At 34.8% G+C, this 24860-nt stretch overlaps 1 protein-coding gene across 1 annotated transcript in view; it reads left to right on the top strand.

Annotated features, from left to right (window-relative positions):
• The window catches only part of LOC144967119 (uncharacterized), a 113942-nt gene that overhangs the window by 37498 nt on the left and 51584 nt on the right, over nt 1-24860 (top strand). The window contains exons 16-29 of the mRNA XM_078903964.1: nt 1130-1262; nt 1851-1969; nt 2704-2823; nt 3977-4156; nt 7063-7218; nt 8211-8308; nt 10932-11045; nt 12943-13071; nt 16246-16346; nt 16847-16968; nt 17684-17799; nt 19575-19707; nt 21854-21972; nt 24192-24323. Of these exons, the coding sequence (XP_078760090.1) occupies nt 7112-7218; nt 8211-8308; nt 10932-11045; nt 12943-13071; nt 16246-16346; nt 16847-16968; nt 17684-17799; nt 19575-19707; nt 21854-21972; nt 24192-24323 (1171 nt within the window). The 5' untranslated portion in view covers nt 1130-1262; nt 1851-1969; nt 2704-2823; nt 3977-4156; nt 7063-7111. The remainder of the gene's footprint in view (nt 1-1129; nt 1263-1850; nt 1970-2703; nt 2824-3976; nt 4157-7062; nt 7219-8210; nt 8309-10931; nt 11046-12942; nt 13072-16245; nt 16347-16846; nt 16969-17683; nt 17800-19574; nt 19708-21853; nt 21973-24191; nt 24324-24860) is intronic.

The raw sequence follows: 24860 nt of genomic DNA, 5'->3' as shown, positions 1-24860 counted from the left end.
CCTTTTTCTTCCATGATACTCTTTAACTTCATAATTGAAGATTCTAATCTCTCAACACTTTTACTTGAAACGATGATATAATGTTGAATCTGCTTTTGTAATGTAAACACCTCATTGAATATATTTAAATTATTTAGGATGGCCGAATTTTGTTGTTAAACAATATTTAAGATTTAAAATTTTTAGATAAAAAGCATAGTAATCTATCTCTCGTTTTATCTTTACAGCTATTATAATTGTTTTTTTTTTTAATACAATTCTTTAATTTAATTTCTATACATAAAACTAAACCATTGAAAAGTATTGTTATCGTGTGGCTATGTGGTCTTGTGGTATGGCACTCGCTTTCGTATCTGAAGGTCCTGGGTTCGAGCCTTACTTGGCTCATAGTTGAGTTCTTGGAAAAGGCTCCTTATTCATATGTTTTCACCGTACTGAGGTGTTACATGAGTACCTGGTTATTAACAGCGTTGTCTGTGTCCAAAAAAAATGTAAAATCGCCTAATAGGCGCAATGTCCCGTCCTACGTGTTAAGTGTTGCTGTTGGACAGGGACTCCTTGAAAAGCAATTTTTTCCCAAGTTAAGTGGAAATTGCGCCATGTAAAACTCAATTTTTAAAAATATTCAGTCTTAAACACCAAACATTTTAAATACATTTTGTCATGAATTGATAATTTTTCTATGGGGATTAAAAGGGAATGTTGTGATGAAATATAAAAGCATATTGTTTTGAATAACATTACAATCAGTAATTGGTAACCAATTGTGATTAAAATGTTTATTTGCCTAAAGTTTGAATCCTGATAGTGTCACCTTGCTTCATTCTTTAGACCCTAAGAACATTCATTCTACATAGTTGTTTCATATCATACGAAATTTAAAACTGTTATATTGCTTTTTTTCTCTATTTTTTGCTTTGAAATCAAAAAGCATTTTATTCTAAGCAGACTATGCTAGTTTGTGTAGTAGATATTATTGCATTAATGGCCTATTTCAGTAAAACGCTTTTGGTTTTACATTTGAATCTCATAAGGTTTAACTTTGTTTTTGTTTTGATATTTGACCACTGTTAATAATTGTGCAGTTAAATTTGCCCTTTTGTCAATTTCTACAAAATTCTACAAACAGATTCAGAGCTTTGTTATGCTAAAGAAAATAATGGCGCAACATACATGGGCCCTGTAAGTTATACTCGCAAGTTTGAACGTTGTCTGCCTTGGTCTCAAGTCAAGGACTGTCTATATCTCCCAAATAAATTAAGGTGGGTTAAAGCAAAACCAGGTATAATTTAATTGATCATTTAACAAATATCTTATAGCTGCACACATTGATGAGCACTGTTTTAACTTTAAACATAGAAGAGTATAGCTTTGCTTCAGATTTAGTAATAGGAGTAGTGGATTCATCTTTTATATTTCATTGCCTTCTTTAGTTAAATATTTGAAATTGGGAACCAAATTATTTGCATAAAAATGATGACGATTTTTTGTATGTTTTTATGAAGATTTTTAAAACATGACGCTAAGGATATTAATCTGTTCTTTCCCTCCGATTTTCCAATACCATAATATTGTGGTAATATTGTGATACTGATAATAATTTTCCAGAAAAGATTTGCGAATTAAAATACATTTATAAATTCAGGACAAAGGAACATAACTTTATCTGAGTAAAAAGCATAATGATCCTGGACTGAAAAATGCAATTTAAAAGCCTTTTATTTCCTAAAATGTTCTCTCTGATTTGATTTAACATGGCTTTATCGTCCTCCATTTGTTTGTTTTTATTCGAGACTGAAGACTTATACTGAGTTAACCCTGATATTTTCTAAATTTTTATCATATTCCAGCTATTTGCGTGATGGCTTGGAAGGCAACCAGTGCCGTAACCCAGACAACAGCTTCTATCCGTGGTGTATAACAAAACTAGATGGATGTGAAAGAGATTTCTGTGATGTTTGTCAATTAGGTAGGGCTGCTAAATTTTTACTGACACTTTAAATGCTCACTATAATTTATTTTTTTTTCGTTATTTGTTTAGATTTACCCGTCAATTTTCCAAATGAGTCACACAACCATCTATTCGTATTGCCTATCTTGTGACCAATGTTCATGAAATAAGCCAAATATGATTTTTACAAGGACAAAAATGCATGTAGATATAAAACAGCAGTGACTAGATTGGGGGTCAGCAGCCATTAGATAATATTACTGCATTTCCAAAACTCTCTTCCATTTATGTTAAAATCACAATGATCTTTGTTTATATAATTGTTAAACTTACGTCTTGATAAATACTTGTCAAACTAAAAAATGTAGATAGATAAAATAAAGTTTAATGAAAATTTGTAATTTGATACGGTAGATAAGTAGTACAAAGTTTGTACCATTATAAGACTTTTCCTGAATTTATTATTCATTACTGTCTATGTAAAAGGAAACACATTAATAAAATGAATATCTCTATAATTCACAAAACCAAAAAGCTCTGGCAAGCGATCATAAATTTATTCGAGGCTACACCATTTCAGCGATACTCCAGATAAAGCCTATGCTTATCATTGCAGCGATTTGTCTTTTGGATTCCCTCCCCCCTCCCACCTCCCTCACCCCCCACCACCTTGCGTACTAAGGATGTTATATCAATTTCCCCTTAGTAGTGTAATGGGAAAATAAATTGTATCATTTTATTTTCTTGATTAGAAAAACCATTTGACAAAGCGGATGACTGTGCAGAGAGGAAATCAAAGGGTGAATGCAATCCAGACAGCATAGATTGTGCGGAGACCTGTGGTATTGTCAAACAAGGACCCAACTCAAACTGTAAAATAATAGTTTATACTGATTATTTTCTTTTAAATGTCACGAACTAACACACGCACACAGATACTAATACCCCCCCCCCCCCCCCACACACACACACACGCCCTTCTGCTCTCTTTGTCAGCCATAATATGGCCATAAGTAAAAAATGCCATTATTATTGAAATGAATTGCAATGGGAGATTGTATACTGATAACACAACAAAGTCAAGGTTGAAAAGCATTTAATTGAAAGACAATTACATGCTTTTTTGTTGCTTTTTTTTTTTTTTGGGGGGGGGGGGTGTTGCTTTTTGATTGGGGGGTTGGGTGTGGTTACAAAACTTATCATAAAGTTGTCATTTTCCCAAGCAAATGTCATAAATTTTGATTGATGGAAGACAATTTTCTATTTTCAAGTCACACCTTACCACGTTAATCAAAATAATAATATCCGTGGGACATCTTAGACTTCGATGAATGTCAAGTGACATCACAGTTACTGCTCTCTTGGTGAAAATAGCTAGGTTCACTCTCTACGGATATTCGTTCCCCAGATTTGCATCAGTCGTCTCCGGTTCATTCCCCATAAGAATCTTCCTCACAGTACCAGGTTCTCTCCCCACTAGTAGTAGTAGCGTATGGCTACACCTCCAAATTCATTTCGTCAACCCAGTTTCGGAAGTCTTCCCCTGCAAGCTTAGTAACTGGACAGTGGATGACGATGTGATCGCTCGTCTCTCCCCACGGATGACAGCCTCACTTAATCCCGAGTTAAATTCTCACTGGTGTTCACTTACCAGGTCTCATGTTCACTCCGCTTGGTGTCAACACACCTGTAGTCTCTGGGGGGGGGGGGGGTGAGATCGTTTAAATATTATATTGTTTATAAGGCATTGTGTTCTTTTTGACTGAAACTTAAGTGGCTTGAAGTTATCAAAGCTGGTTCTTGTTTCTCGTTCAACGAAATATGTTTGGAAAAAGAAAAGAAAATCACCTCACCACCACAACAATAATCACCACCACCATAACCACCACCACCACCACCACCATCATCATCATCATCATCATTATCAACATCATCATCATCATCATCATCATCATTATTCGCCACATCTACCAATGATAATGGGAACCAAAATTATCTTTTTCCAAATTTAATGTTTCCATATAGCTCTACCCGTTCCGTGTTCTCGCCCAGGATCAATTTCTGGGGGAAATCTTGTAGGACCTAAAAAAGCAAGATACCACGTGGGTGACATTGTAACATTCAAGTGCTCAAAGAGTGGCAATACCGTTCAAAGTACTTGTCGAGGAGATGGAAAATGGTCGGCTGCCAACACAGCTTGCTTACGTCAGTATGATTTATAATAAAACATTAGGTTTGAAACTAGGCCTTATTTATATTATATATTTTTAAAATAGTGTTGGGGGGGGGGGGGGGGGAGGAGGGGTCAAAATTGTTCTGTACACCATAATATGTTAAACTTTTACTAAAGAGCACAGAATTACTCGCACATTAAAAATAATTATAAAACTATTTTTACACATTGATATACGAGTAACTTGCAAACCTGTTTCTTAAATGATGGGTAACTCTATTGCTTAAAATTATTATTTAGAAAATCTGCTACGCCGTTATGATCGATCCTTGCCATGTCAATTTGTTCGATAATTTATCGGTTTGTGCTAATTGTCTTTTAACGATCAAGTGTCAGATCCCTTTCAACTGCAAAAGTAAAATGTATAAGCCCCACTGTGTCTATACCTTGTCGTTTTGCGTGCCGTATGGTCTTACTAAAGGAGACACCCGGACCATGCCGCCATGGCCGGACAACGACACCATCTTGTAGCAAGAAACACATCAATGGGCATGATCTATATTAACTTTCCATGTGCTCGAGGTCATTGTCACATTGCAAAATGTGTTCAAAGTGGCTCACATAGTAGTAGTAGTAGTAGTAGTAGTAGTAGTAGTAGCGTATGGCTACACCTCCAGATTATGTTTGTCGATCCATGAGGTCAGGTCATCTCCGGCTTCAAAGATCGTTTCATATCCCTCTTCTAATTTTGTTACTGGGCATTGCAGGACCAGATGATCGATGGTTTGACGTGCCCTTTGCAGTATTGGCAGATTGTTGAGTCAATGAGTCTTCATCGATAGAGGCTTTCACATAGTGAAAAGTGTTCACAGCTTTTTAATTTTCTAACATCTCGATTGGTCGTTTTATTCAGCTTGACACATGGGTGTGTTTACAAATTTCATAAACAAAGCAGCGTGTTTACATTTGTTAAGATATATCCAATCGTTGTACCGCAACAAATCATGTGATTGATGACCTGGTTGGACGAAATCATGAATATAGATCGCTCCCATTGGTCTCCCTATCGAGACCACAAAGAGAGTGGTGGAGACATAGAAAATCCCCACAAGACCTCGATAATAGTAGAGTAATCTAACTAAATGTTCGGACCCAAGTTATTTAAGCCCACTGAAAGGACATGAACACCAGAAAAACCAAAATAGCATACGGGATTCATCGAAGTCCGGATCAAAAACGACCTCGTTCACCGCTGTCAAACTTCAGGGTGGTAACGATAAGTCGGTTACTTGAGCCATATACCTTATCAAACTACCAACTTCGTGGGTTTCTATAGCTACTTTGAATGTTAAAACCATACACTCCACCAACATGGTGTAGCTTTCATAATAAAGAAAGAGTACACTAATGCTGTGATTGAATTTACACCAGTATGAAGCACTTTGGGATAGGTACTACGAACGATCTAAGATTAAGTTCACATGTTTATTTTAGTCCATTGGCCAATAGTCATGACAGCTCTTGGAACAAATTATTCTAACAATTATAATATTAAAGTGATAGCATTCTTTCAGTAATCGTTAAAAGCTTAAAAATAAAAGCAATAATAATAATATCGGTTTTTATCGGTTGAATGTGGATGTCTCGTCATTAGCACTGATATGCCTATTGTTTCATTGTTAACGGTGGGTCATGTGGATTGTGAATATTAGACAAACCTAATTTTATGATTTTGTTGATAATAATATGACAAACAAAATATGCTTAGCCATAGAAATAAATCACTTTATGTGTCTGACTCTACCCATATGAAGGTACTCGTACAAGTCATAAACGCTTCAAATCCATTATAAATAAAGCCAAAACAAGAAAATATCCTGGAACTGACATCGGACGCGATCGTGATCTTGTTCTTTGTATCTCAATTTGGAGACGCACGGAAAAAATTTAGAGTTCGTTCCGATGAGGAAAAATTGAAAGATCCTAAAATCGCTGAAATATTCTTGGCAGAGGTGGCGGCCAATTTCCAGCCGTGAATTTGATTGACGGCGACATTGACTCATCTGCATCTAAAAAAAATTAATAGAGTACTGCTTTTCTCTGCAAAGGAAATCCTAGACCACAAACGTAATAAAATCAACCATTTGGTAGCCAATGATGTCCCAGATTTATGTGATGAGAAAAATTGAAAAAACGTGAACACAAAAACGAAGAGACTGGAACATAATATTAGCAAGGTGAAATGTACAGAATACTGTAGTAAAATTTATAACTCGGATTCAAACACAAATCGTCCCAATGTCCTTGCCGACTTTAAACCTAGAGAAGCTGTTACTAAGCTACAAGAAGATGTGGACGTCTTCAACCTAAACAAAACAATGAGCTAGTAGATCCATTCAAAACTACAGTTGGTGTCAGACAGGGCTGCATTCTTTCCCTTACACTTTTCAACCTATATTTGGAAAGAACAATGCAGGAAACACTGTCCAGGCGGTAAATTCGTTGCAGCATTCATGTACAATCGAGAACCCACCATTTCGCCTCTCACAATACTACGCTTAACCAGATGCTCGTGATTTCGGATTCTTTTCCGCAACGTGTATAATATGTGGGACAGATGGAAAGTTCCCACGATGTAGGGCGGCCACTGTTAGAGAGCTCCTAGACCTTAACCTGTTTGCAGTCACCCAGCAGCTTCTCTTGCTGGTACAGAAGCTTCGCAACTTCTCAATATTTTTCAAAGTCGGCATCCATCTCGTATGGACAACCACGTCCTCATGAATCGGAGGCCGAGTGTAACAAAGACGCACAGAGGTAAAAAGGCTACTAAATATATCGATTGTCCTGTGCTAGGGGACTGACAAACAAGTGAACTTAGACACCAAAATAATATATCAAATCATATTTATACATTTTCAATTTTTATCTTTATTTTTAGCTTGTCCTCAAGGGTATAAATATTCAGAGGCGACTGCTACAAACTCTACATGGAATTCGTAACTTTTGATACCGCGCTCAAGACATGCCAAGACAGCGGAACGGAACTAGCTTTACCACGAAATAAAGAGGAAAATGATTTTTTTGTTGACCTCAGGTAGGATCATTTCTCAAATGCAATATACCTCCTCTAAATGGTACTATAATGGGGGGTTGGTGGGGAATCGTAAATACAGAAAATTGAATCTGTTGTCGAAAATATTCAGAAACTATTTTCATAAAGTGTGAACAAAAAGATTTTATACTGTTCATTGTAAAGTTAAATTCAGTTTCGAAATCTAGTACACGAAAACATAATACCAAGTTGACGCATTGGACCACACACACACGCACGCACACACACACATACACACACACACACGCGCGCGCGCGTATATATATATATATATATATATATATATATATATATATATATATATATTTATATATATATATATATATATATATATATATATATATATATATATATATATGTTTAATATTGGTCTTTGCGGTCTGTAGTATTGTAACTGAACACCAAACTTCTGACTTGCATGTCCCTGGTTAGAATCCCATTGTACGTGGCAAACAGTTAAATAAATGAATAAGGCTCTTTACTCCCATTCTCTAAGCGTATTTAAGTGTGAAATGGGTACCTTACTCTTACCTGCATTGTTTCTGTCAATAAGTGTTGTGTCCTGTCCTCTTGTATAATATGTTAATTCTTGTTGTTTGAAACCTATGTAAAACACTTTGAGCACATTTTGTGGATATCATCATAATTATCATCATCAACATTATCATCATCATCATCATCATCATCATCATTATCATCATTATATTATTATTATTATTATTATTATTATTATTATTATTATTATTATTATTATTATTGTTAATATTATATTAGTATTGTTATTGTTATTATTATTACTCTTTTTATATTATCATTATTATCATCATCATCATCATCATCATCATCATCATCATCATCATCATCATCATCATCATCATCATCATCATCACGATAAGGGTCATTTTTATTAATTTTGGGAAAAACATGCTGCTAACTGCTTTAATATTTATATCAACATGTTTGTGACCTTTAAGGTACCCAATTAACTTGATATGGCTCGGAGCACAACGTGTTAAAGGCGAATATAAAACTACTAAAGGAGGCCCAGTCACGTATTTCAATTGGAAATATAGTAAGTCAAAGAGCACATAATTACAAGTCTGACATCCCAACACATTTAATAATTATGGGCTTGAATTAAGATGGTAGTAATGTTGTGTAATTTGAATAAACAATAAGTTACGTATATAGCCGTCAACTTCCACATATTATGTGCTCATCGGCGCTTTACAATATCAATTGTCGTTCAAAAATTTATTCATTGACTATTTTAAGAACATAAGAGAAAAAACAACACGGACACAAAAACACACACATACATACATTTACACTCACACAAACATACACACGATACTTACGCCAATATTCCTCACTAACATTAATAACTCAGTCTAACTAAAGACATTTGAATGATTAATTACAATAAAGTTTAAAATGAAAAATAAACATCAAATAAATCAAGGTAGAATAAAATGAAGTTCAGATATAAAATGGAAATTGACAATTTGATCGTAAGATCAATAATGGAATAAAACAAAAACTAAAATTTAATTTAAGGCGTCTTCTATAAACAAAGCTATTCATACGCTCTGGAAAAGAGTTTTGTCGCAGGGTATTTATTTGAAAGACTGACAATCCCTATTTATTTTTACATCCGGGAAATCCCATTCCACAAGATGGGGCCACTTCCAGAAAAAGACTTATTACTAAGAGAAACTCTAATTCTAGGGACAATTAAAAGAGTCTTCCATCGACCTTCGTCACCGTATTGGATTATAACTTGGACATGAATTCATGTTATCTATTTATACTGCACAAATGACGCACTGGGCCGTGGTGACCTACAGATATAGACTTTTTGGAATTATCATTTCTACTGCAAATCAGTGAAACCATTGTGTGTCCAAGTTCATACCTTACGTTCAAGGAGTTTAGGTTCTTCACAAACTGGATCAATGATGAATCATTTTTTATCTCGATGTGAAGATTAAAATCACCTAATATCAATAATGTTGAGGTCTGAAGAGTTAAATTTGTCAAAATGTCAATAAAACAATTTAGTAATTTTACAATGTTTTTCTTGGTGGTTTATAAATACATGCCATTTCCTAATGATGTTCTTTTATTTCACGCCAATGACTTGATGTTCAAAAGAATCGAAATGTTTACTTTCTTTACATTTTTGGAGATGCTACTTTTGAAAATAGCCAAAATAACACCAGCTCTTTTCTCTTTCCGACACTTATTTAAAACTGAATATCCATATTATGGTTTCAGATTGTTTATTGTATACGTGTCTTGTTCACTGATCCATGCGTCAGTGACGAAAAAATTGTCAACTTTATTTTCGATAGTATAGTTATAAATTGTTGCGCTCTGATTTCTAATCTAACGAGCATTCACGTGAATAATTGTCAAACCTTTAAGTCAATCCTTGTTACTCAATCCCACTGACATCTTTTTTGACATTGGGTCGTAACGTTAATCAAAACAGGTGCGGGCATGACAAGAGAGAATGCCGATGAGAAGGACGATGACCAGTTAAGATTCCTCTGTTTTCTAGATCCACCACAATCGGTCGGTTATTGACACAAAACAAAGATAATTTGACGTTCATAAAATTGATGTCATGCACAGTAAAAGTAAGCGCAATGAGCACGGTGAATAGTGCTTCAAGAACAAATATAAACAGGTTCAACTTAAGAATGAGTTTAGAATTTGCAAAATCCATTAAAACTTAGACATCTATATGTCAAAATATAAAATTATGTGTAAAATAAATAACCAAAATAGGCAATTCACAACAAACATCAGAATGTCGCAAAAAGATTGATAGAACATTCCACTCGCAAACTTGCGTCTAAACAAATAAAATAATCAACAATTGCAGAACTCGAGAAACATGTAAGTCTGTTTGGCGATAGTACATAATATGATATTTTTATGTTGGTTTGAGAGTATTTCCATTACAACAATGGGCCCATATCAATTTAGGTTATCAAACTTGTAAATAAGTACACGTTGGTTCAATTCTTTTTTCCTAACATTTGTAAAAAGCTGTTACGATATATATTTATGGCCCATCGTATCAATTGAGTTTTATGTCTGTATGAACTAGTTAAATATATGTTTAAAATCAAAATAATCAGAATAATGTAAGGTTCTTACACTCTTGCTTTTTGGAATCCAAGACATATTCCCAATCATTCTTGCGACGATTATGAATTATTCAAGTCTAAATGAAAAACTAAATGAAAGATTTTCACAAACACTTAAACAATACTTATAGTTTTATATAAACTACTGGATAGTGGATAGTCTGCAATATTTGCGGAGAAACAACGGTTGTTACGAACAGACACTCATCTGTTTCAAACATCATTCAGATGTAAAGTAAACATTAACATCTATTGTCTCGAGATGAATCAAATGAGTCATCGACTATAAAATTGGTCTGGTAATAAAACATGTAGGTGCGCGTAAATGAACCTGGCATGAGGATGACCAGATGTTGATTCCCAAGGACAATATCAAATTTAGAACCAATATGAATGCTTAAATTGTATACTCAGATTATTAAAGTCTCAAATTATTAACTTCAGCTGTTTTTAGTTTAAATTTGGTACTTGGAAACTGGTTCACACCAGGATATATCCATAGATACATTGGGTCTCATTTTTCAATTATTTCCTCAGATGATGTTCCTCACCTAGCCAAATGTGTTTATATGAGCGAAACGAACCAATGGCTTGAAACAATGGCTTGTTATTGGCCGTTCAACTTCATCTGCAGGAAGCCAGCGAATGATAGTAATGCAATCTATGTATCTTTTCTCAACCTTGTTGTTCTATTTGCATGGAGTAATGAATTCTGGTTTAAATTCTGTATTATCAGTGGCTGTTCTAGCCAATTATAATTGGTGGGGGAAAACATAAAATTAAAAGAAGAGAAAAACATCACATTGGGGCCTTGCACAATTGGATAATTCTGGAAATAAAAGTTGTGAATTTATTTAATAGTCTACCTAATATTTATATAATTTATATTCCATGTTAAAATGATATGACGCCTCTTAGTGTATGTAACAGACAACAATTTCATGTGTAATAAAAAAGCTAATCGCGGAAGAATAAAATAAACAATCAATTAATTTTCACAAAAACTTAATATGCGGTACATCTTGTCTTAACAGCGAAGCTAAATATTGTCGACCACGAGACTCCACATAGCAATGTCTAACTCTTCAACTCCAATATCGAATTTCTTTCAATTAAAACATTATTCGTGAACCAAGAAAGCAACGATAACGATGAGACTCTGAATTTCATTTTGAAGGCTAAATCGTGCTGGTTTTGCCGATTTCCTGGTTAAAACGATATATCGTAAAATTGGATCGAAATCGAACTCCATCGTTAAGGGATTTAAGTAGGAAACGTGAATCGCTTGTAAGAGAAATAGGGTGTCAGATAGAGAAAGAAAAACAACCGGGAATGCAATTCTACCACTGCCATAAATTCAAAATGTCAAGCAGTTCAAAGTTACATCCGTCACTTAATACAAGTGCACTTGGATCTCTACAATGTTTTTGTTTTGATAACTGACGATATGAAGTATCTCCATCTGGCAGTTTTGGGGAGCATAATTGGTTAGAGATGTTAGCGTGACCGGAGATAACTCCTGTAAATCCAATGAACTCATTTGTACTTATAATTATATTCTTTACGATATAAAAATTGTGATCTTGGATACTCAGTATCAGCATGTTTCCTGTTATTGGATCCCTTTGGTTTCTACGTGTCCATGCGTTGTGCCAACGTTGTGAGAGCGAGAAGATCATATTCCGTCTTTAGTGAAACGCATATTATTATTATTATTATTATTATTATTATTATTATTATTATTATTATTATTATTATTATTATTATTATTATTATTATTGTTGTTATTATTATTATTATCATTATTATTATTATTATTATTATTATTATTATTATTATTATTATTATTATTATTATTATTATTATTATTATTATTATTCATTATTATCATCATTATTATTATTATTATTATTATTATTATTATTATTTATTATTATTATTATTATTATTATCATTGTTGTTGTTGTTGTTATTATTATTATTATTATTATTATTATTATTATTATTATTATTATTATTATTATTATTACTATTATTATTATTATTATTATTGTTATTATTATTATTATTATTATTATTATTTATTATTATTATTATTATTATTAATAGTACTATTATCATTATCATTACCATTACCATTATCATTATCATTATTATTATTATTATTATTATTATTATTATTATTATTATTATTATTATTATTATTAATAATATTGAGGCTACAGCATAGTGGTAAATTGTGATAGATATTTAAAAAGAAATTGATAACTACTTAGAAAGGCGGACATTCAGATACAAAGATATAAAGACAAAGAAGGAGAAGAGCTGACTAAAAAGATTTAAATTTTCGGGAATAGATATAGAATGGAATGGATAGATCTACAGACAAATAGGTAGATAAAATTATTGATCGATAATTTGCAGATAGTTAAACAGAATTATAAAAACCCATATAACCTGATATGTGATTTAGATAGATTAATGTAGATTAATGAATAAAGGGATACATTTTAATCACCGCCTCTCACGATTGCTCTTTCTTTTTTAGAAAACCCTGACTGTGTAGATTTCTTGGACAACTGCCCTAGATTGGTGGGTGAATTACAAGACTCCAACTGTGATTATCGTGTTGGTTTGGAGGAAGTTTGTCGCTATAGCTGTGGCAAATGCCCTGCAGGTTGGTTTTAGCATTATATATAATATACAAGATGCATTTCTTGCATTCTATCTTATTGTAATAGGATCCAATTGGTTGCTGCTGTATTCTAAAACAGGTCTTTCAAATACTTTGTAGCACTTTTCTTTCACTCTTGTGGGGCATGATAATAGATTCCGACGAAGAGACCACGCTGTTACCGGACAGGTACTCATTTTACATCTGGGTGAAGTGATAGAATCTGAGTTAGAAGCTTTTATGGGACCCAACTTTGATAGCTAAGATAATATGACTCAACTCAACATAAAAACCCTTGATATTGTATATAAGGCAATGTTCATTAATTGTGCTAAATGTGCTTTACGAGGGTCTCAATCCAGCAATAACACATAACAATTTGCCTGTGAAGAGCTATTACAATTTTTTTCTCCCGACAAAGGCCACATTGTTACGGGCCAGGATCACCTGAGTGTGATGAGAGACTGAGGGCAGAGCCTTTTTCAAGGACTCAACTTTGTGCCGCTCACTCTGGGATTCAAACAAGGAACCTACATTTCTTAGGATGCATGTCTTACAACAAGACCACAAAGTTGCACAAATTACTTAGAATTCTAATTGCAGAAAATCAGTTGTTAGAGTTGTATTTATAAATAAAACTCAAGTCTAATTTGTCTATCTCATTATTTCCTTTTTTTTTTTTTTGCATTAAGATTATTAACCGCAAATTTTCTCACTTTGGACAGCATGGGTGATTCCTGTTGACATCAGACGATTGTTTGATGGACAATCTATATTAATATTACTTCTTCGAAGACCTAGGCGACAGCATCTCATGATGCCGCGCAGAAGGACGTAATTTTTAATTTAATATGAAAAAATGTATATTTATATATTTATTTATTGATTGCATTTATTTTGTCATATTACCGAATTAAATATATATTGAGTAAGTCACTGCAATTAAGTACAAAGGTATGCCATGGTACTTTCATTTTATTTGGTGATCTTCACGGCGGCTTTGGGGCTCGAACTAGTGCGGGGCGGTCCTTGGCAAGCTTAAGGACCACGGTCCTACGGTCCCTGGGAAATGAAAACCGCAAGGACCGGTCCTAGGACCGGTCCTTTTCGACATTGAACATTCCTGAGAGACTGTTGGAAGTTCGAACCGTTTTGACCTTTGGGACCGTGGGATCGTTCATTCTTGAACCGTTAAAGACCGCTACACGATGAAAACCGTGGTCTACAGGAGTAAAACACACGGAGTAGTCACACTCATTTCAAATTGTAACCTAATTAGAGAAGAGGGGTGATGCCTTCTTTATTTGCTCACCGTACTTCATTGTTACTTCGATAATTTAATAAAATTTGAAATTTATCCCCATTAACGGAGATAATGGCATCGCCCAAGGCGTTGATCGAGTTGTTCGTGGCGTTGATACACACACGCAACTCCTGCCCCCCCCCCCCCCCACACGCACACACATTAGAGGGCAGCGAGCATTGAAGAGTAAGAGAGAGACGTGAAGTTATAATAAGAGGGGTGGATGCGGTAATAAGTTAATAAGTAATAAGTGGGGTCCATGGTGACTTTTCGCCAGATCTAACAAACCCAGCTACCCATTCACTTCTGAGTAGACAGGGATTTAGAAAAAACTCGACTGCACCCGGGATCGATCTCTGGCCCTTTGCGTACAAAGAGAGTGCTCTATCAACTGAGCTATCGGGTCCCCAAATATTCTATTGGACTTTTTTAAAATAGAGACGTTATAACTGGGTTTTTTGGAAGGAAGGAACTAATGAAACTCATATTATTTGATTAGTTAAAACACCAAACGAAATTTTGATATTATTGTATTATTTTAAATGACAACAATGCGATAGAAAGGAGTGGTGACAAGAGATGGACAAAAGAAAACAAAAAATCGGACTTGCTACTTGCTAGGTTCGACACACACACACACACACACACACACAAACACACACATCTTTAGTAGTCACATGCATTTCAAACAATAACCCATTAGAGAAGAGGGGTCATGCCTTCATCATAGATCATTGTCATTGCGATCATTATGGTGTAGTAAATTTTGAAATTTACCCCGTATAATGGAATCGTCCAAGGCGTGTGCCTCCTGTTCCCCCCATCTCACACGCGAAAGGGCGGTTTGCGGAGTGGAGGGAGGTGGTCGTCTGCCTCTATGGTCGTCTGTGTCGTTTAGTGTATGGCAAAGGGGGGTGGGTGCGATTAATTAAGTGGGATGGGTGGTGATTGGTGGAAGATAGGCAACCGAGGCAACTAATCGCTGGGGAAGTAGTATGGCGCGAGACCGTTGAAAGGTGATAAGAAGTGAGGACCGCCGCCGGTCTTCCACTATGGGACCGGTCTCCGGTTCACAGCTAAAAGACCGTGGGACCGGTCCAAGGACCGGTCCTCAGCACGGCACTAGCTCGAACTCGTGACCTTACTGGTACAACACCGCCTGGCTGGAGAGATCGTGACTCTACCGTATGAGCTATCCACGACCCCAAAAAAGTCGCTTCAAATTCTAGTCTATCTACAACCACTTCGTCCCGACTTCTTGTTCAACATACAAACGCACAAAGTTATTTGGCCAGCATTTAAACTTAATAGCCAATATTCTCAACACAAACGTGTGACATAGAAACGATTGAGACATTGAGTATGCTCCGGTATTTGGGGTGACCAGTAAGGTCGCAAGTTTAAGCCCCCATCGCCGCCGCGATGTTTTTATTCTCTGGTGTCTTCTGGCACTTTCCTACTCATTTCATTTCTTGTTACTATCAACATAAGTTGTGCCTGCTCCACTCACTTTTCTGAATTAAAATCCTGTCCAAAGTATATAAGCAATTATGAATATCCTATGCTTCGTTTCACGCCACGAGAACCAGATTTAATGTTGATTTAATTGACTTAATTGAGTGAACGACTCGTAAAACACGGATGAGTTCACAAATCCCACTTGACTAGGGTGTGAATAAGTACCTGGCTGTAGCCAGATATAAATATTGTAAAAGTATTAATTGAAACCTCGTGAAGGGCCTTGAGCATGATACATCCTTGAAAATGAGCTAGATAAATGTTCATTTTTATTTATTTGTTTGCCTTAATTATAGAATCGTTCTCGCAGAATGACAATGAAGAAAAGCTTTTTAAAACATGTTCTTTCCTTTCAGATTGCCATAACGATGTGGTATTAACTGAGAATAATAAAGTATACACCATAACAGCTGACAGGAGGACATCACAACACAGATATTGCAGATGGAACATCAAAGTATTTATCTACATAAAATAATAATAATAATAATAATAATAATAATAATAAATAATAATAATAATAATAATAAAATAATAATAATGATGATGATGATGATGATGATGATGATGATGATGATGATGATGATGATGATGATGATGATGATGATAATGATGATGCTGATGATGATGATGATGATGATGATGATGATGATGATGATGATGATGATGATGATGATGATGATGATGATGATGATGATAAAGATAATAATAATTACGATGATGATGATGATGATGACGACGACGACGATGATGATGATGATGATGGTGATAATTTAACCTACCACTAATGAAGCTAAGATTAACGGTTCATGTTACCCGTACAGTCATTATAATAGTAATATTGCTAATAAAACTATAAATGTCGTAAATATTACTAATGAGAATTATAGAAAAAAATTACACAGTACATGCCAAGAGTATTAAAATGTTATAATTGATATAATGATGTCATTACAGCCCCCTAACAAAGATGGCAGACTCGAGCTAACTTTCATAGAATTCTCAGTGCTTTCCAAAGGTGATGATTGTGTGGACAGTGTTGAAGTAAGAACTACAGAATATGGACCTCCTTATGACAGGTGTGTTTACATCAGTTTGCATCTCATTGAAAAATGGGTAGGCTTGGAAAGCATTGTCATATTTCAGTGATCAAATTGATATTGTTATCGTTTCAGTGTTTGATTAAACGTGTGCCATTGATAAGATTCGATATTACTCGTATTTTGGTGTGGCCCAGATGTCAAAAAAGTGATTTTAGAAGAAAAAAAACTATCGCGCAATATCCACCAAGCATGCTCAAATAGCTTTACAAGGGGTCCTTAGCCAATAGCAACAATTAACGTGTAGGACGAGACCTGACGCTTGTAAGGCGATAATACAGTAAACTAAAAAAAATAAATAACTGATAGTACTTTACTTATTCCCAGCTCTCCTCGAGTAGGAAAAGGGCATATAAAAGTATTTCTTCAGAACCATAAGTCACATAGAATCAGAGTTTATCTCAGTTTCTATGATAGCAATCGATTGCTACCCTCTGGACAGGATGCTAATCTATCGCAAAGCTCTTTCAGCCAGATCTAACAGACCCAGCTACCGAACAATTGCTGGGTGGTCAGAAGATATTCTCCACTTCTCTCGGGATTGCTGTGCCTTAGCGTGGGAAATTATTGCTCTCTGCCAACCGAGTAATCAGGACCTCTCTCTCTCTCTCTCTCTCTCTCTCTCTCTCTCTCTCTCTCTCTCTCTCTCTCTCTCTCTCCATGTATAAATAATCATGTATCATTGTTTCCACAGGCATTGTGATGCTCATTACAATAAATCTGTAGTTATTCTCAAAGATGAAATGATTGTGCAGTTCATTGCACCAACAGCTTCATCTCATTTTAAAGCCCAAATTGAATGGATTCCAGGTGAGTTCAATGAACTTTTACAGATTTCAAAATACATTTAACTTGAACAAAGCCTCTATAATAGACTTGTAGTGGAAGGGAAAATAACCACGCCCCTAGCCCTAACCCTAACCCTAACCCTAACCCTAACCCTTGACCTAGCTCAGGCAGTCTGGACAGTCTCTATTTAGTAAACAATAAAAATGATTGCTAAACTAATCAAACAGTACAGAAATGGGAAGCAGATGTCGTGACGTGGCACCTTCCTTTCTTCTGGTTCAAAACCTCTTGGAGAATCTACACTATTTTAAAGCTACGTTTACTTTATTTTCATTTTATTTCAGAATAAATCCATATTTACCTATCTCTTTTACCCAGTTAGGTCAACCTAGTTTTGTTTTTTAGTTTATCTATTTCCTATATTTAAAATATAACTTTGAAACGCACTCTTCTTCTCCTGCTCTCTCTTTCTCTCTGTCTCTCTCATTCTCTCAGTCTCTCTCTCTCTCTCCCTCTCTCTCTCTCTCTCTCTCTCTCTCTCTCTCTCTCTCTCTTTTATTGATGTTATGCATTTAGGTAAAACACTCACTACATTTGCCAGCCGGATAATACGCAGCAACCCACACAATTGTGTGTAACCATGGACATCTTAAAGTCTGATTGATATAATTTTGTGAGAAGTAATTACCAAAATGGCTGTATTAAAACGATAACACAGAGATGAGTGACGTGAAATTTTGTTCCTTCTATCGTAGCCATCGTTAAGTAATAGCCTGAAACTGAAACCCAAAAATACTCGCGTTTTGACGTCATTGTTTGGTTTTTGCACCAACTAGTAAGTTGTCGTTAGTTGTTCTCGTGGAAACAAGTGATCCCATTGGTTGAACTATTGAATACAACCCACGATTTGTTTTCGTTTGTGCCCAAAGACTGGCATTTTGACGTCATTTTTGGTCAGTGTCAGGCCGTAGCCATCGTTAACATATATAGATAGTTCGAAGATGACGTCACCCGGGTCTTTGTTATTGTTTTTTGCCATCCGCGTTTATGAGTAATGCTCACTGAACTGTATTAACCCGACTATAAACGTTCATGGATACACACAGTTTTGTGTGTTGGTCCGTTATACTTCCGGATGGCAATGTTATGAGCTTCTTTGCCAAGCACATACTATCTATAGCCTGACACAAAAACCATCTAGGACTGGCAGTTTGACGTCATTTTTTAGGTTTGTGTAGCTTCTAGTGAGTTGTCGTTAGTAGAGCTCATGGAAACAAGTTGTTTCATTGGTTGAACTATTGAATACAACTCACGATTTGTTTTCTTTTGTGGCAAAAGACTGGCAATTTGACGTCAATTTTTGGTCAGTGTCAGGCGATAACTTTACGATGGCTACGCTTCTATACGATTTTATTAGCAGACGATGCGCATCGATCTCAAGCCGTTTCAAGTCGTTAAGCATCCTTTTGTTCATAATACTTCTTTGTAACATAACTTTAATTTGGCTCAGATTTTTGCAGCTTTCTATCTTCAGTTTGGTTATTACTTTTCAATAAATTCTCTCTAGAAACTTTTAAGGTTTCAGATAGTTTTGTGTATTTTTCGATTTATATGGCGGGTGAAAGGGTGTGTATTTTACTTAAACACATATAATCAATACAAAATACATTTTATTCTTTCCATTCGTGTTTGTCCTTTTATAAAAACCATTAACACACAAAAACGGATATGGATTGGTGTTGCTTAGTCTTCCTTAGTCATTCACCATTGACACAAATATTGTTTGTTAAACATAGATTCTGAGCTGTGTTACAATGCTAAGGATAAAGGCTGGTCTTATGATGGCAAGGTCAGCTACACAGAAACTTTTGAGCCTTGTTTGCCTTGGACTGATGCTTTGCAATGCAAAAACAACGATTTAGCGTATGGGTATGTAGAATTATGTTCAACTATAAGGTATTCAACAGACTTGTCTATTCGTGTTTTATAATAGGAGACATGTTAAACATATTATAGACATCATCAGGAGCACCACCACCACCACCACTACCACTTACACCACCACCACCACCATCATCATTATCATCATCATCATCATCATCATTATCAACAACAACAACAACATCGACATCATTATCATCAACAACAGCAATAACAATTAAATATATTATTATTATTATTATTATTATTATTATTATATTATTATTATTATTATTATTATTATTATTATTATATTATTATTATTATTATTATTATTATTATTATTATTATTATTATTATTATTATTATTATTATTATTATATTATTATTTTATTATTATTATTATTATTATTATTAATTATTATTATTATTATTATTATTATTATTATTATTATTATTATTATTATTATTTTTATGATTACTCTATCTATTATTATCGTTATTATTATTATTATTATTATTATTATTATTATTATTATATTATTATTATTATTATTATTATATTATTATTATTATTATTATTATTATTATTATTATTATTATTATTATTATTATTATTATTATTATATTATTATTATTATTATTATTATTATTATTATTATTATCATTACATATTATTATTATCATTATATTATATTATTATATTATTATTATTATTATTATTATTATTATTATATTATTATTATTATTATTATATTATCATCATCATCAATAAAATAAATAAATAAATAAATTAAATTAAATAAAATCCCCTTTATTTATCCCATAGGGGAAATTGGTCAGTTAGGTCTATTCCAAAGGAAGACTGGAATAACCCAAGGCATCAGCTGCAGAGCAACGCCGAATATTGAGTTAGGGCAGCAGCTTTTAATGGTACTCACACTATTATGTTATGACTATCGACCCAATCAGCAAATTCTTCACCGCATTCGTGCACCGTCGCAAACTCGCCCGGAAGCTTTGTCACAACACACCGTTCAACTCGATGCTCTGCGGTTTCGGGTTCTATCCCACATCGGGTACATGTTAGACAGGTGGAAAGTCCCCACTGATGAAGCGATTTTCCCATGAGGCAGGTTCTGGACCGAAGTCAATCCACTTCCACCCAGTGTCTCCTTTTACCGGTGGAGAAGCCTGGCAACTTCTTACCTAGTTTTGAGGAGTGTATGTCCTCGCCCCCTCGAGGGACTGAATTCGTCCAAACCGACTTCCATCTCTTTGTAGTCAGGGACTTATTTCGGCTCGAAACGAGGACGCTGTCCACAATGAGTTTGAGAGGGGTATCCCCATCCCTCTAGGTCTTTCTCTCTCTTTGATCTTATTAAGCCAGTTTACCGTAATCGTCTCCCTCCGGCCGGACATCGAGGGGCTGGATTGCTGTCATTCTCAGGCCCCATTCTCTAGGCGTTGTTGCCAGCATTCCTGATACTATATGCATTGACTTGCGAAGTTTAACATCTACCTTCGCAACGTTCTTGCTTCTACCCCACACTGGAGCGCAATCGTTAACTCTCCAAGTTGACCAGGCGCTCCTGAGGACGTCCGCCTTGGCACAATGCTATTCCACCGCGGAGTATTGCGCTCCAGTATGGGGTAGACTGGAACAACCCAGGCGTCAGCTACAGAGCAAAGCCGCATTATGAGTTAGGGCGAGGTGACTTGCTCAACGCCATACAGCGCAGCGGCGAGTAATCGAACTATTGGTACTTTCGGGTACGAAGCAAAGACCGTGCCGATGAGCCACGATGCCCCAACAAACAAGAGAGACAATTTGCTTCCAGTTCCTGACCGCTCAATTCATATAATTTATATTAAATATTATTATTATTATTATTATTATTATTATTATTATTATTATTATTATTATTATTATTATTATTATTATTATTATTATTATTTTATTATTATTATTATTATTATCATTAATTAATTAATTAATTTATTTATTTATTTATGTATTTTATTTTAAAACGTTATTATATTGTTATCATTAATATTATCAACATCATACTATCAATCAAAACTTTGTTACAAAAGTCTGACAATTCAAGAACTATCTTTCTTAACTATTTTAAAAAATCTATTCTTCTTACAGATATACCTTGGATAATCTAGAAGAAAACTATTGCCGTAACCCCCATCCTGAACGAAATGAACGGCCTTATTGTTACACTAAGGATTGTGTCAAAAAGGATTGTGATGTTTGCCATATCAGTAAGTGCAATGACAATTATACTAAAAAAAATGTAATTGTAAGGACATCAAACGTTTCCCACTCAAGTCTGAGTCCAATTAAATCAACTGCAATATTTTAAATGAGTTTTCTTTTTCTATTAATGAAATGCTTGAATAATCTAAGTGAAAAATTGTGAAGCTCTCGAATTTAAAGTCGAGAATGTGGGATGAACTTATTGGTTATTAAAACGTACAATTAGTATTTGTAGGCACAAGTCAAAGTGATACTAAACTGCTAGAAGATGTGGGATGTAAAACGTAATAAACAAAAAGGAATGTTCCAGCTTCCAAAAATAACAAATTACCAATCACGGAACGTTTCGGGCTCAAAACCCTTCTTCAGCCAACAACAACAACAACAACAACAACAACAACAACAACACAAAATATAGACACATTATTGAAATACCAGATCGACTACTGAATATTTCGTAGTCCTCTCTGTTAAAGAAAAATCGTGAAGTATTTGTAGGCACATGCGTGTGGATGTGCCTCTGTGTGTATGTGTGTGTATGTGTGTGTGTGTGTGTGTGTTCGAGAGAGAGATAAAGAAAAATCGTGAAGTATTTGTAGGCGCATGTGTGTGGATGTGCCTCTGTGTGTATGTGTGTGTATGTGTGTGAGTGTGTGTGTGTGTGTGTTCGAGAGAGAGATAGAGAGAGAGTGGTGGGTTAGATAGTGAGTGTGAGAGAAGCGGTGGTAGCACTGTGGCAATGGAAGCGATCTATATTCATATTTTCGTCCAACCAGGTCATCAATCACATGCTTTGTTGCTGTCCAACGATTGGATATTTCTTAACAAATGTAAACACGCTGCCTTGTTTACAAAAGTTATAAACATACCAATGTGTCAAGCTGAACAAAATGACCAATCGTGATGTTAGATATTTAAAAATCTGTGAACACTTTTCACTAAGTCGGTCATTTTGAGCACATTTTAAAATGTGACCAATAACCTCGATTAGATGGAAAGTTAATATAGATCATGCCCATTCTACAGGCTATCCTGATAATTTCAGTTCTATTTTATTTTGTAGCTTTCGTTATTGTTCTGTTTTGATGCTTTTAGTTTTGTTTTGTTGTTGTTTGTTGTTACTTTCTCGGCAGTTTTTATAGAATTTTTATTACCGAGGTTTTGACCTTGCGCGTATGTTATGGCTGTACCAATCAACAGAAGCATAAAACTCATCTTTGATAACCTTTAGATGTTCTGCTTGATATTAAATTCATAGGAGACTTTATAAAGATAAATAACAGCTTTAATATCACTTGTGCCGAACTGCTTAACCTCCAAATTTATTGATTATCAACTATGAATAAAAACCACAGAGATCTTTTTATACCTACTGACCTCTGACATTGTAATCATTATGACTCATCACTTCAATCTTCAAATTTTGTTGAAGGAAACCAGATGCCGAATAATGAATTTAAAGCTATTTTAGAGATCATAACTTCTAAATGTTTTAATTTTAATTATTTATTTCCTATTTTTCACCACTAAGAGAAAGCCATGATTAACTTAATGAGTAATATCATTAAATGAGCTCAAATTCAATTAAGTAGCCTTCAATTCAGTCACCAGTGCTGAATATGATACCACCAGACCGAAGTGTCAAGTCATAAATATACATAATTTATGAAGTTTTTGACGAGCTTTCGTGTCCAATTTGTATTTGGGAGCTGCTGAATACGAATTATTTCTTCATATCTACTTCAAGGTAGAAACGGCTTATAAAGATATGCATTATACTTTGCTTCATTTTCATTTTTTGGGGTAGTTTTTGGAACGATCAGAAACATAATCAATTGAGAATATTTTGGGCAGCTTTGTGGTCCAGTTGTATGGCTATTGCCGCCGAACCTGCAGGTTCCTGGTTTGAGTCTTCTCAGGGCGGCACAAAGTTAAGTTCTGGGAATAGATTGTTCATTAACATCCTTGCTGTGTGCTCAGTTGTGAAATGAGTACCTGGTTGTTAACAGCATTGAAAAATAGGTACATTACAACCTTTGGCGTCATGTCTCGTCCTACGTGTTAAGTGTTGCTCTTGGCTTGAGATCCCTTGAAAAACAATTTGAGCGCATTAAGTGGATATTGCGCAATATAAAAACTGGAGTCCGTACTCAAGCTCCAGAATATACATACTTCCAACCATCTTTAAATATAGTCTTTGATTTTGACCGTAATCATTTCACAGAAAAGCCATCTGACAGGTCATCGGATTGTCAGAACTTCAAGAAAAGTGGAAAATGCCAATCTGATCCTTTGAAAGCTGCCAGAGAGTGTGCTGAGACTTGTAGATCTTTATTGGTAGCAGACATAGTAAAAGGTAAATTATAATTGCGACCTCCATTTTGAATTTCACTCTGTGTTTATGAACAATGATCTACTTGTAGCTCTTTATTGGAAGTAGAAATTATAATTTTGTCCCTCTATTTTGAATTTTATTCTGAGTTTATGAAGAATGATCTAATACAAGTTGATACTGGCTTTTTCATCTTATATTCTGTAAACTGTTTTGCAACGATTCAGAGCTATTAGATTTGTCTAAAGCCTTTGACGTAGCAATAAAGAAAGATTAATAAAACTTGAGATGAATGAAATTTCGGATCGATTCATAAAGGGGATTAATCCTTCTAAAAATAAAAACGTTACAATTGGAGGTTCTTAAATACATAGTGAGCCTTACAACTTATTTTTTCCTTAATATTTCCTTAGTATAACTTAATTTTTTTTTTAAATCCCTTTATTTATCCCGAATGGCAAATTTGTCTTTAGGGTCTATCCCAAGGGAAGACTGGAATAACCGAGGCGTCAGCCGCAGTGCAGCGCCGCAAAGTGACCTAGGGCGAGGTGACTTGTCCAA

The sequence above is a fragment of the Berghia stephanieae genome, chromosome 3 (genome assembly GCF_034508935.2).
Source record: "Berghia stephanieae isolate SIO BIC M18660-M18661 chromosome 3, UCSD_Bste_1.3, whole genome shotgun sequence".
NCBI classification, from domain to species: Eukaryota; Metazoa; Mollusca; class Gastropoda; order Nudibranchia; family Aeolidiidae; genus Berghia; species Berghia stephanieae.
This window is presented reverse-complemented; position numbering and strand designations above follow the sequence as displayed.